This window comes from Cololabis saira, chromosome 18 (genome assembly GCF_033807715.1).
Source record: "Cololabis saira isolate AMF1-May2022 chromosome 18, fColSai1.1, whole genome shotgun sequence".
In the NCBI taxonomy this organism is placed as follows: Eukaryota; Metazoa; Chordata; class Actinopteri; order Beloniformes; family Belonidae; genus Cololabis; species Cololabis saira.
Genome location: NC_084604.1, coordinates 35,408,806 through 35,420,911, shown reverse-complemented (window position 1 = coordinate 35,420,911; position 12,106 = coordinate 35,408,806). Strand labels below are relative to the sequence as shown.

Genomic DNA, 12,106 nt, shown 5'->3' with positions numbered 1-12,106 from the left:
CAGTTAGAGACACTAACGGTTGTAAATAAAAAGGAGGAGCGGGCCAGACAGATGTTCAGATTAACAGACTGTCCACAGTGTAAACGTTGCAGGAGTGTGCAGGCCGGCTCCATTAATGTCCGGAGCAGCTGGCTCATAAAGGCCGGGAGGATACGGGCGGCCGGGGCCGGCAGGCCGGAAGCTTTCCTCTCCCCAGTAGCTTCCTGTTTCCACTGACAGAGGGAAGGAAACCGGCTGACCTTTCAGACTCTCGCTGACCAGCAAACCTCAGCCCTGGCCGAGCTACCGCTGAGATTATCCAACGGTGTCGTGATCTGACGGACTGAGAGACGACGGAGCGGCTGAACCTTCAGACCTGAGCAGTTTGGGTTTACTTTTCAGTCAAAAAGTAATAAAAAAAAAGATGCAGCTACCGCCATCTAGTGTTTAACATGCAAACCAGCATACGAAATCCCTTTTCTTCTCTTTTTATAGCCATATACTCTGTAATTAACAAACATTGGGAGAAAAAGGCCCCACCACTGATACTACAGTTGAGAAACTACATTTTATTCACAAAAACATCACAGCACATCATCTGGTCGCAGGCTGGTGCTTTTAAAGAAGAGCTTTAGTCCACACTTACAGGACTGTCTCAGAAAATTAGGATAATGTGATTTTTTTGTAATGCAATTACAAAAACAAAAATGTCATACATTCTGGATTCATTACAAATCAACTGAAATATTGCAAGCCTTTTATTATTTTAATATTGCTGATCATGGCTTACAGTTTAAGAAAACTCAAATATCCTATCTCAAAAAATTAGAATATTCTGGGAATCTTAATCTTAAACTGTAAGCCATAATCAGCAATATTAAAATAATAAAAGGCTTGCAATATTTCAGTTTTTTTTCTCGAAATTTTGACTTTTTTCTTGAAATTTTGACTTTTTTCTCAACATTTCGACTTTTTTCACGAAATTTTGACTATTTCTTCAACATTTTGACTTTTTTCTTGAAATTTTGACTTTTTTCTCGTCATTTTGACTTTTTTTTCCTCGACATTTCGACTTTTTTCTCAAGATTGTACTTCAACATTAATCCTATCTCAAAAAATTAGAATATTCTGGGAATCTTAATCTTAAACTGTAAGCCATAATCAGCAATATTAAAATAATAAAAGGCTTGCAATATTTCATTTTTTTTTTCTCGAAATTTGACTTTTTTCTTGAAATTTTGACTTTTTCTCAACATTTCGACTTTTTTCTCAAGATTGTATTTCAACATTAATCCTATCTCAAAAAATTTGAATATTCTGGGAATCTTAAACTTTAAGCCATAATCAGCAATATTAAAATAATAAAAGGCTTGCAATATTTCATTTTTTTTCCTCCAAATTTTGACTTTTTTCTTGAAATTTTGACTTTTTCTCAACATTTTGACTTTTTTCTTGAAATTTTGACTTTTTTCTCGTCATTTTGACTTTTTTTCTCGACATTTCGACTTTTTTCTCAAGATTGTACTTCAACATTAATCCTATCTCAAAAAATTAGAATATTCTGGGAATATTAATCTTAAGCTGTAAGCCATAATCAGCAATATTAAAATAATAAAAGGCTTGCAATATTTCAGTTTATTTGTAATGAATCCAGAATGTATGAATTTTTTGTTTTTTTAATTGCATTACAGAAAATAAAGAACTTCATCACAATATTCTAATTTTCTGAGACAGTCCTGTAAATATCAGCTTGTTTTATTTAAAGGAACATGTGCTAACTTCTGGGGAGCGTCGTCTAGCGGAGTCTCATCCTGGTGAGACAACTGCACATCGTTTTACACGATGATGTCACCGGCAGAAACCACGGAGACGGCTCTGAGCGACAGCGGACGAGCTGTCGGAGACGACCGATTCAGTGCAACAGCAGAAGATGAAAGGAGAGATTGACCGACCAAAAGAGCTGACGGACCCAAACTGCTGCTTTAAAAAAGAATAAAAGAAAAGGAGTTTACAGCTGAATGAAGGCAGAGGTGTCTTCAGTATTCACATCATTACTCAGGTAGAAGTATAGATACTAGAGTTTAAAAATACTCCTGTAGAAGTTGAAGTATCAACTCAAGTTTTTTTACTCAAGTAAAAGTAAAAAAGTACTGGTTTCAAAACTACTTAAAGTATAAAATTAAAAGTAATGTAAGGGGGACAAAAGCCATTGAAAATGAATGCATCTTAGTATAATGCAAATACATTAAAGAACCATATATGTGTACTATTGAGCATTAACATGTGTTTCAGAGAGCAGCAGATATGATGACTAGTTGCCTATAAGTATTGTAATGGTGCAAAAAGTCAAACTTCAGAGGCATGTTATCATTTATCCTAACCTTTATTGGAATGTACATCCAAGTTTAGTTGCAGGAATCTGAGGGAACGGATGTAAGAACAAAACTGGACAAGAACATCTGAAACAACCACAACCAAATTCACTCTATCCGGATGGAGCAATTTAACTGGATAGTTTTTATTTAAAGGCCGAAATGAAATAGAGTAACGAGGTTGTTTTTAAAATGTAAGGAGTAAAAAGTACAGATAATTGTGTGAAAATGTAAGGAGTAAAAGTAAAAAGTCGTCTGAAAAATAATTACTCCAGTGAAGTATAGATAACCAAAATTTCTACTTAAGTAAGGTAACAAAGTATTTGTACTTCGTTACTTGACACCTCTGAATGAAGGCGCTGTTGCATGGGAGCAACCCCATACCATGTTGCATTCACCTCCGTGCTTTACATTCCCAAACGTGTCTATTGCAGTCAAACCTCTCCAGATCACGTTCTGTGCACATCTATGATTAAAACTGTAAACATAAAGGTAGAAATGTGAAATCAGTCCTTTAATCGGATTTTATCAAAGCCACGCTATGTAGCAACATCACCACTGGCCACATGAAGACAAAAGTGGTTCTTGTGTCACTGCAACAGATCTGTATGCCCCCGTGTGGTCACAGGTGGTATTACTACAAAGAACAACTCCAAAGCCTCATAGGTTGTCGTTAGTGATGCACCGAAATGAAAATTTGTGGCCGAAACCGAAACTAATAATAAACACATGGCCGAATACCGAACATGGTTCTTCGCAGTTTTTTATTTATTTTGCCAATTTTTTCACCATTGCATAAATCAAATAAATTTGATTTAGGCATGCTTTTAAAAGAAAATAATCTTTTACAAAATTACAAGGTAGAAAACATTTGTTGAACATAAAAAACTGAACATTTTTTAACTTAATATTCCAGCAGACATTATACCAGCAAAGAACAATAACGTCATCTAAACGCACCTGTAATAGATTGATTTATGTTGTTTTGGTTCCACCTGCTGGTGAATGTCAGGTTGGCCAACGATTTATGTTTGTGGTGCAACCGTTACGGAGCTGCCAGTCTATTTCCTTATATTACAACACCGTTATTAATTGTTCGTTTTTTTTCCCACTTATTCCGCCGAACACCGAAAGTGTTTTTTTGCCATTTTCGGCCGAACAATTTCGGTTACCGAACAATCGGTGCATCACTAGTTGTCGTAGTAGCGTACGCCTTAATGGCGATTTTTATCTCATTACGAACCTTCCAAAGTAAGGAAACAAAGGTAAGGATTTTTCAGGATGAAGAGAGGTCTGCAGGCGCAGGATTGATGTTATTAATGAAACCAAAGTAGAGCTTTTTATAAATGCACTGCAGGAGGTATACGTGACAAAATGCTAAGAGAAAGAGTGTGAAGGGGGAGAAAAGCAACAACAACGGAGGTCCTAGAAGCCAAGCGCAGCAGTTCAGGAACCGTAAATGTTGCATCTCTGTATAGATTTCATTTCCCCTTGGCGCATATATATTATTATTTCACACGCAGAGTTCAGTTCGCGACCGCCCCGATGTCCTCGAGTTGAATCCCGTCCTTGCTGTCTCGTCGGCGTCCAGGTTTTGCCGGCTCGGGTTTGTCCACTGCAAACCTTTCCACCTTGGTCTCTTTGAGGATTTGTGCGCTGAGTCGGTCGTAAAACCACTCCAGGTCCTGGGGGTCCTCGGGCCAGGTGAGGTACTCTCTCCTCTGGACGAATGCTCGGACTGCGTTGCACCTCATCAGCTGGTAGTGAGCCACCTGTGGACACATGAAAGCACATTTAAGGGTTGGTTCAAGGTAGGAATGGGCGATATTTTACCGTTCACGATTTACCGTCAAAAAAATTCCCCACGGTAAGAATTTGTATCTCACGGTAAAAACGATAAATTCCCATTGATGATGTTTTTGTGTAAAACTGATTTATGGAAGGAAGGAAGGAAGGAAGGAAGGAAGGAAGGAATGAAGGAAGGAAGGAAGGAAGGAAGGAAGGAAGGAAGGAAGGAAGGAAGGAAGGAAGGAAGGAAGGAAGGAAGGAAGGAAGGAAGGAAGGAAGGAAGGAAGGAAGGAAGGAAGGAAGGAAGGAAGGAAGGAAGGAAGGAAGGAAGGAAGGAAGGAAGGAAGGAAGGAAGGAAGGAAGGAAGGAAGGAAGGAAGGAAGGAAGGAAGGAAGGAAGGAAGGAAGGAAGGAAGGAAGGAAGGAAGGAAGGAAGGGAGAAAAGAAGGAAGGAAGGAAGGGGGAAAAGAAGGAAGGAAGGAAGGAAGGAAGGAAGGAAGGAAGGAAGGAAGGAAGGAAGGAAGGAAGGAAGGAAGGAAGGAAGGAAGGGATAAAAACCAGGAAGGAAGGAAGGAAGGGAGAAAAGAAGGAAGGAAGGAAAGAAAGAAAGAAGGAAGGAAGGGAGAAAGAGGAAGGGAATAAGGAAGGAGAGAGCAGGGAGAAAGAAGGAAGGAAGGAAGGAAGGAAGGAAGGTGTAACTCATTTAATTAGTTTTTAATTAATTCTTTTTTAATCTTTTTTTAATCAATTCAATTTAATTTGTGTAGTTTTAGTAGCATTTAGTATCTTTTAGAGCAGTGTTTTGGCTCCAAAGACTGAATGTGGTGATAGATTTATAGTTAAAAATGTGGAGTTGAATTGGTATTTTTTTAATCGTCATTTTTATCGTTATCGGGATAAATGCCAGGAATTATTGTGATACATTTTTTAGTCCATACCGCCCATCCATAGTTCAAGGCAGTCAGTGCTTCATAAGAGAGAACGTTCCTGGAGCTGAAGGATGTTTCCTCATACACACCTTCCCCACCACCAACATGATCAGGATGTTGGTCAGCTCCTCCAGCATCCGGCCCTGGGCCAGGCTGAACGCCTCCAAGCACCACCCGTCTGCAGAGGGACACAAGCTCGTTAGTATCCTTCACTTGGTGCATTGGTAATTACTTTGTATTGTTCTGTGGTGTTTATCGAACTGGCGGGCAATGGCCCTGTAAAAGCCGGAGGAGGAAGTTAACCCTTGTGCTGTCTTGTGTGCACCCCTGGTCATAATGGTTGTCCCTTCAGCCACCTCTGAGCCGTGAGTTAAGACATGACGGAGCTTCAACATTATTAGTTATAAGAACTGTACTTGGAGACCCTTCTGACAGGTTCTGGGTTGGTCGAAGGCTGTTATCCATCCATCCATCCATCCATCCATCCATCCATCCATCCATCCATCCATCCATCCATCCATCCATCCATCCATCCATCCATCCATCCATCCATCCATTCTTAGCAGAGATGTCCAGACCCCCCCCCCCCCCCCCCCACCCCCAGAAACCTCCTCCAGGGGATTCCAAGACATTCCCAGGCCAACCAAGAGACATAGGCTGCGTCCCAATACTCCCCCTCGCCCTCGTTTTGTTCCCTCCCCCTAACTTTTGCGCGTTCCCGTGAGGGTAGTGGTGTCCCAATTCCTCTTTTCACCTAGGGGGAGGGGGCATAACGAGGGCTAGGGGCTGAGAATAGCCCCTTCAAATCGAGGGTTTTCAGATGCTGACTTGGCGAGCGAGGGGGTATGAAAATGTCCCAGAATGCTTTTGCCGTAGGCTCTGCGTCGATTTGACTCGCCGACCGAAGGCAAACAGGCAGACTCGTCTCAGAGAAATAGAGAGAAATAATCCTGTGACTTGTCAGATTTGTTTTGGATGTTTCTGATATAATAGTCTTCAGAAACCACAAAGTAATCCAGCTGTTATCTGGGTAATTTACACACTTTCAGATAAAGTTGCCGATCATCACGGCAGAATAAAGGGATTTATGGTTCCGCGTTACACCAACGCAGAGCCTACGGCGTAGGTTACGTAATCTACGCCGTAAGGTCTGCGTCGATGTACGCGGCGACGCGCGCCGTACGCCGTACCCTACGCCGTAGGCTCTGCGTCGATTTAACGCGGACCCATAAACTCCGGAGCCGGCAGACAGAAATCTCTAAATTTCGGAGCAAATTTCTTAACAGGCGTAGCTACAACTGTTAGATTTCATCTATTAAACCAACATCTTCCTAAATGATTTATTTCAGCCAGCGTAATTCTCAACAGAGCTGCATCCCGGGAAAGAGTTTCTCTCCCGGGGCTGACGGAGCAGCTTGACCCGGCGGACACGTCTCTTCTCGGGCTGTGAGCTGAGGCTGCTCCCCGGGGGCGGCGGCTCTTCTCATCTCCGAAAACATCGGGTCAAATTTCTTAACAGGCGTTATTTGGATAAACTGAGCCCAAGTTGCGGATCTTAAGGTTACCTTTATACCTGAAAAAATATTAAAACTTAATAAAGTGGCATATTAACAGCGCTACAGCTGAAATTAAAACAGCTTTTGGCTCTCTGCTTCCTGATCAGGTTAGGGATGAAAAGAAGGGCGAGTGAAGAAAAGTAGGGGGAGTATTGAGATTGGGCCATAGTCTCTCCAGCGTGTCCTGGGTCTTCCCCGGGGTTTCCTCCCAGAGGGACATGCCTGGAACACCTCCCTAGGGAGGAGGGACATGCCTGGAACACCTCCCTAGGGAGGAGGGACATGCCTGGAACACCTCCCTAGGGAGGAGGGACATGCCTGGAACACCTCCCTAGGGAGGAGGGACATGCCTGGAACACCTCCCTAGGGAGGAGGGACATGCCTGGAACACCTCCCTAGGGAGGAGGGACATGCCTGGAAAACCTCCCTAGGGAGGAGGGACATGCCTGGAACACCTCCCTAGGGAGGAGGGACATGCCTGGAATACTTCCCTAGGGAGGAGGGACATGCCTGGAACACCTCCCTAGGGAGGCGTCCAGGAGGATCCGGTACAGATGCCCAAGCCACCTCAGCTGACTCCTCTCAATATTAAGGAGCAGCGGCTCGACTCCGAGCTCCTCCCGGGTGACCGAACTCCTCACCCTATCTCTAAGGGAGCGTCCAGCCACCCTGCGGAGGAAACTCATCTCGGCCGCTTGTATCCGCGATCTTGTCCTTTCGGTCACTACCCAAAGTTCATATCCATAGGTGAGGGTAGGGGCGTAGATTGACCGGTAAATGGAGAGCTTCGCCTTCGACTGAGTTCCTTCTTCACCACGACAGCTGAGCTCCTCTAGTCCTCATTTCAGATCTCGTTCTAGTAGCAACATCTGAGATGATGATAGATGGACATTTCCCATTTTTTCAAATTCAAATACTTTATTAATAATCAAAGGTGAATCAATCAGATCCTGCCGATAAAGGGGCAACAAAAACACTCATCAGAAAACCTACTGTACAGGGGCTGTTATTATTCTCACAAAGACTATGGCCTGCAAGGCAGAAACAAGTTACGGCACCTTTAAGGAACTCCTTGGAGACGACGCACAAAGTCTTCCTGCTGCCCCAGATGGCATCTTGGATGTTTGAGAGATGATCCTCGCCGGGGAGGAAGTCTCTGGCCTCAAAACAGCAACGGAAGGCGTTTTCCTCTGAGAACTGCTGGTCCAGCTTCTTCAGTAGAGCTTCCTCCACCCACTTGTAGTCGCTGTTGCTGAAGCACAGGAACACGTCGTGAAGCCAGTTGTTCTCGGCCGGCGCCACCTTCGGTCCCTCGAGAACGCGTCCCAGAACCTTTTTGTAGATGATGAATATTTGGCCTCGGAGGCGGCCGTAAACAACCCCGCTGAGTGCAACGACGACTATCAGGGTGGAGGACAGGACGAAGAGAGCAGATCTGAGAGCTTGAACGGCCTTTTCGTCGTCTTGCTCACAAGGTTCGGCGATCATCGAGTAGTCCAGCAGTGGAAGGCCGTGAACAGCAGCTGGAAACTCACATCTGTACTCCTGGACCGGGTTCAGGAAGGTGACGTTGGTCACGTTCAGCCACGTCAAAAAGCTCTCCAGGGTGCAGTCGCAGTGGAAGCGGTTGTCTGACAGACTGACAGAAGTGAGAGAGCGGAAGGTCGAGGGATCGGGGGAGGCCAGGAAGTTGTTTGACAGGTGGAGGGTTGTCAGGCTGGCCGGGAAGACGTCCGACTGCAGGTAGGTCAGGGCGTTAGACGAAAGGTCGATCTCCGCGATGGAGCTGAGACCCCTGAAAACTCCCCGGGGGAGACTTGAGAGGGAGTTGAGGCTCATGTTTAGGTGTCGCAGATTCCTGAGACGATCGAACAGGTCGAGGCAATCGCCCTGCGCCCAAACGATCTGCAGGGAGCAGCCGTGGAGATCCAGCAACTGCAGGCTGTTATTCTCATTTATTGTGAATTTCTCGTTCAAAGTGCACCACTTGATTAAATTTCCGCCATAAAATAAGAACTGGAGATGCTTGAAATGGGTTAAAATTGTATAAACATCTTCCAAGTTGTCGAGTCTGTTCTCTCTGATATCCAAGTAGATGCTGTTCACGCCCAAGTTGGCGATGCGGCTGAGGTGTTTTAGCTTATTACCGCCCAAGTCGAGAATGTTTAAGCTCGGCAACGAGGCGGGAGAACCCAGGTCTCGCAGAGAGTTCCCCGTTAGGTGCAACGTCTCCAGGTTGGGGAGACCGCTGAACGACTTGTATCCCAGGGCACCGATGTGGTTGTACGACAAATCCAACAGCTTGAGTTGGGTGAGACCGGCAAACGTGTAAGAGTGCACCTCTCCCAGCAGGTTGCACGACAAGTTGAGCATTTTTAGATGCCACTGAAGACCACTGAAGGCGTTTCGACTGATCTGATTTATCTTGTTTTCCGAGATGTCGATAATCACTGCACTTTTCAGAGCGCTGAAGACACGGCTTTTCAAGGAAAACACAGAACTTTGACAGAGTTCGAAAATGATAACCGAACTGTTCTTGAGGCCTTGAAACGTGGTCTCATCGGGGTCTGGTAAGTTGTCATGAGAAAAGCCTCTGGCGAGGCTTTGAGAGAAGATTAAATGGCCGACCGCAGTCCCATCGATTGCTGTGAAGAGCCGTCTTGCTTTTATCATGTTCAACCCGTTGCCGGACAAGTCCAGGGTACCGAAGCTAATCCCTCTGAACGGGTTCCCACAACCCTCCGAGCTGAAATCTGATTTGAAGAACTGGTTGGCGTGCAAGTTCAGGACGGTGAAATATTTCCCCCTGAAACCAACCAGATCATTTTCGCATAGTTCTTCAATGCGGTTGAGTTTGAGACTCAGCTGCGTGAAGTTTGTGAGATCTGAGAAGAACCGAGCGGGCCGGAGCCTCGCCACGTGGTTCCCGGCGAGGTCCAGCTCCTCCAGAGACGACAGCGGCTGCAGATAGTTCTCCTCCAGTATGGAGCTTGTCAAACCACAACGCTCCAGCGACAGGGTTCTCAAACCGACCAGACCTGCAAAGGCCCGCGGCTCCAGCTGGAGGCCTTTGTTAAAAACCAGGATCAACGTGGTCAACTTCCTCTGCATGAGGAAGGAATCGTTCCTGATGACGAGCGCTGACGTCTGAAGTCGGAGGTCCAACTCCTGCAGCTCCTTGAGGTCTCGGAGCGACGTGCTGTTGATCTCTCGGATGTGGTTCATCCCCAGGTACAGGTGGGTGATGTGGGACGGCAGGGCTGGAACCCAGTGAAGCCTCCGTGCGGCGCAGTTGGCGATTTGTCCTCTCAGAGTGCATGATGGGTAGCATCCGACTACCTGCAGGCAGGAAGTCACATTTATACTCGGTTGATAAGGTTTCCTTTCTGATATTAATAAAATATCATTCAATTCTGCTAAGAATCTTGGTGTTACGTTAGACCACCAGCTGACCTTTAAGGAACATGTTGTCTAAATACTAAATGACAGTAGTAGTAGTAGTAGTAGTAGTAGTAATAATAGTAGTAGTAGTAGTGGTAATTGTATTGGTGGTAGTAGTAGTAGTAGTGGTAATTGTATTGGTGGTAGTAGTAGTAGTGGTAGGAGTTGTAGTAGTAGTAGCAGTAGAAGTAGTGGAAGTTGTTGTAGGGGTAGTGGTAGGAGTAGTAGGAGTTGTAGTAGCAGTAGTAGTAGTAGTAGTAGTAGTGGTAGGAGTAGTAGTAGTAGGAATGGTAGGAGTAGTAGCAGTGGTGGTGGTGGTGGTAGTAGTGGTAATTGTAGTAGTAGTGGTAGTAGTAGTAGTAGTAGTAGTGGTGGTGGTGGTGGTAGTAGTAGTAGTGGTAATTGTAGTAGTAGTGGTAGTAGTAGTAGTAGTAGTAGTAGTAGCGGTAGTAGTAGTGGTAGTAGTAGTAGTAGTAGTAGTAGTAGTGGTAGTAGTAGTAGTAGTAGTGGTAGTAGTAGTAGTAGTAGTGGTAGTAGGAGTAGTAGTAGTAGTGGTGGTAGTAGTAGTGGTTGTAATAGTAGTAGTAGTAGCAGGGCCGCCGCAAGGGGTGTGCGAACCGTGCGACCGCACGGGGCCTCGCGCTATGGGCCGGTTTTTTTTTTCTAAAAAAAAAAAAGAAATTTTCAATTTTTTTTTTTTTTTTCGTTTTTTCCCTTATAAATATCAACAGTCACGTTCCATTACAGACCTAAATGTGTACTAGTCTGTGCATATCAATAAATATGTGCAATGATGCGCGTGTCTGTTGTTCAATACAACGTCAGACCAAGCGCAGACACAAGCTGCTCTGATCCAGACGGTGGAGTGTGGAACAAACTGTCACACAATGTCGAGAGAACGAGACAGAATCAGGAAATTTCCATGAGGGGATGAAAAAAGAAAAAAAAATAAAGAAAATGGAAGAGTTTAATGCCTCTCTTACAGGATCAAGTATTTTGCTAATTGGAGAGTTAAAATTGCGCATATAGACACCCGATCCAACCCGAAAAACCAAAAAAACTTTGCGCGAGGGACCCCCCCAGCCATTTCGCACAGGGCCTCGCAAATCTCCCAGGCGGCTCTGAGTAGTAGTAATAGTAGTAGTAGTGGTTGTAATAGTAGTAGTAGTAGCGGTAGTAGTGGTAGGAGTTGTAGTAGTAGCAGTAGTAGTAGTAGTAGTAGTACTTAGTGGTAGTAATAGTAGTAATAGTAGTGGTAGTAATAGTAATAGTAGTAGTAGTAGTAGTAGTAGTAGTGGTAGTAGTAGTAGTAGTACTAGTAATAGTAGTAGTAGTAGTAGTAGTAGTAGTGGTAGTAGTAGTAGTAGTACTAGTAATAGTAGTAGTAGTAGTGGTAGTAGTAGTAGTACTTAGTGGTAGTAATAGTAATAATAGTAGAAGTAGTAATAGTAGTAATAGTAGTAGTAATAGTAATAGTAGTAATAGTAATAGCCAAAGAAACTGCAGTTTCTGCACTTTCACATGCAGATCTGAGTCACAGATGTCCAGATGAACCTGAGGCTTCACTTGAATCCTCTCAATCAGTAGAGGTCGGTGTAACGCACATACCTGCAGGTACCAGCCGGTGCAAACCAGCTGAAAAACGGACGTCCACATGGTCCAGATCAACGAGGGAATCGGTGGAGGACGGGCCAAAAACTGGCAACGCCTAAAAGATATAACACCGATTCAGCTGCAGGAAAGACTGAAACAGCTCAGGCTCTTCGCTCCACAGCTTCAGGACCGTATTGATCCGTGCACACGCCGACACAAGCTTTTCAATAACCCGCGTGTTTACCTGGAGCTAACGCACAAGCAGAAAGGTGTCATGTGGTCGGGGTTATGGCGGCTGCAGCGCCGGCCTCCCGGCTTTTATTAGTGTTTGCGCTTTGTAGATGTTTTAGATTAGAAGTCTGCAAACAAACCCAGATTGTGTTTGTCTTCTTAATTAAAACCAGACCTTTTTTTGTTTTTTTAATATACAAGTTCAATGATTTACTTTT

At 44.4% G+C, this 12,106-nt stretch overlaps 1 protein-coding gene across 1 annotated transcript; it reads right to left on the bottom strand.

Annotated features, from left to right (window-relative positions):
• Positions 1 to 3,142: 3,142 nt before the first annotated feature.
• Positions 3,143 to 11,757, bottom strand: LOC133464451 (toll-like receptor 5). The gene is made up of 4 exons (XM_061746447.1): positions 11,673 to 11,757; positions 7,682 to 9,962; positions 5,157 to 5,245; positions 3,143 to 4,123 (listed from the first exon to the last, which is right to left on the bottom strand). Exons 1-4 carry the CDS (start codon positions 11,718 to 11,720, stop codon positions 3,878 to 3,880), a joined length of 2,664 nt encoding a protein of 887 aa, XP_061602431.1. The 5' UTR covers positions 11,721 to 11,757; the 3' UTR covers positions 3,143 to 3,877.
• Positions 11,758 to 12,106: the final 349 nt, after the last annotated feature.

Bases quoted from the DNA above. Each gene is read 5' to 3' on its own strand.
- LOC133464451 (XM_061746447.1), bottom strand. From the start codon at position 11,720: ATGTGGACGTCCGTTTTTCAGCTGGTTTGCACCGGCTGGTACCTGCAG. The intron at 5,246-7,681 runs GTGCCGTAACTT...GTCCCTCTGCAG, and splicing joins CTCCAAGGAGTTCCTTAAAG to ACGGGTGGTGCTTGGAGGCG. The intron at 4,124-5,156 runs GTGTGTATGAGG...ATGTGTCCACAG, and splicing joins TCATGTTGGTGGTGGGGAAG to GTGGCTCACTACCAGCTGAT.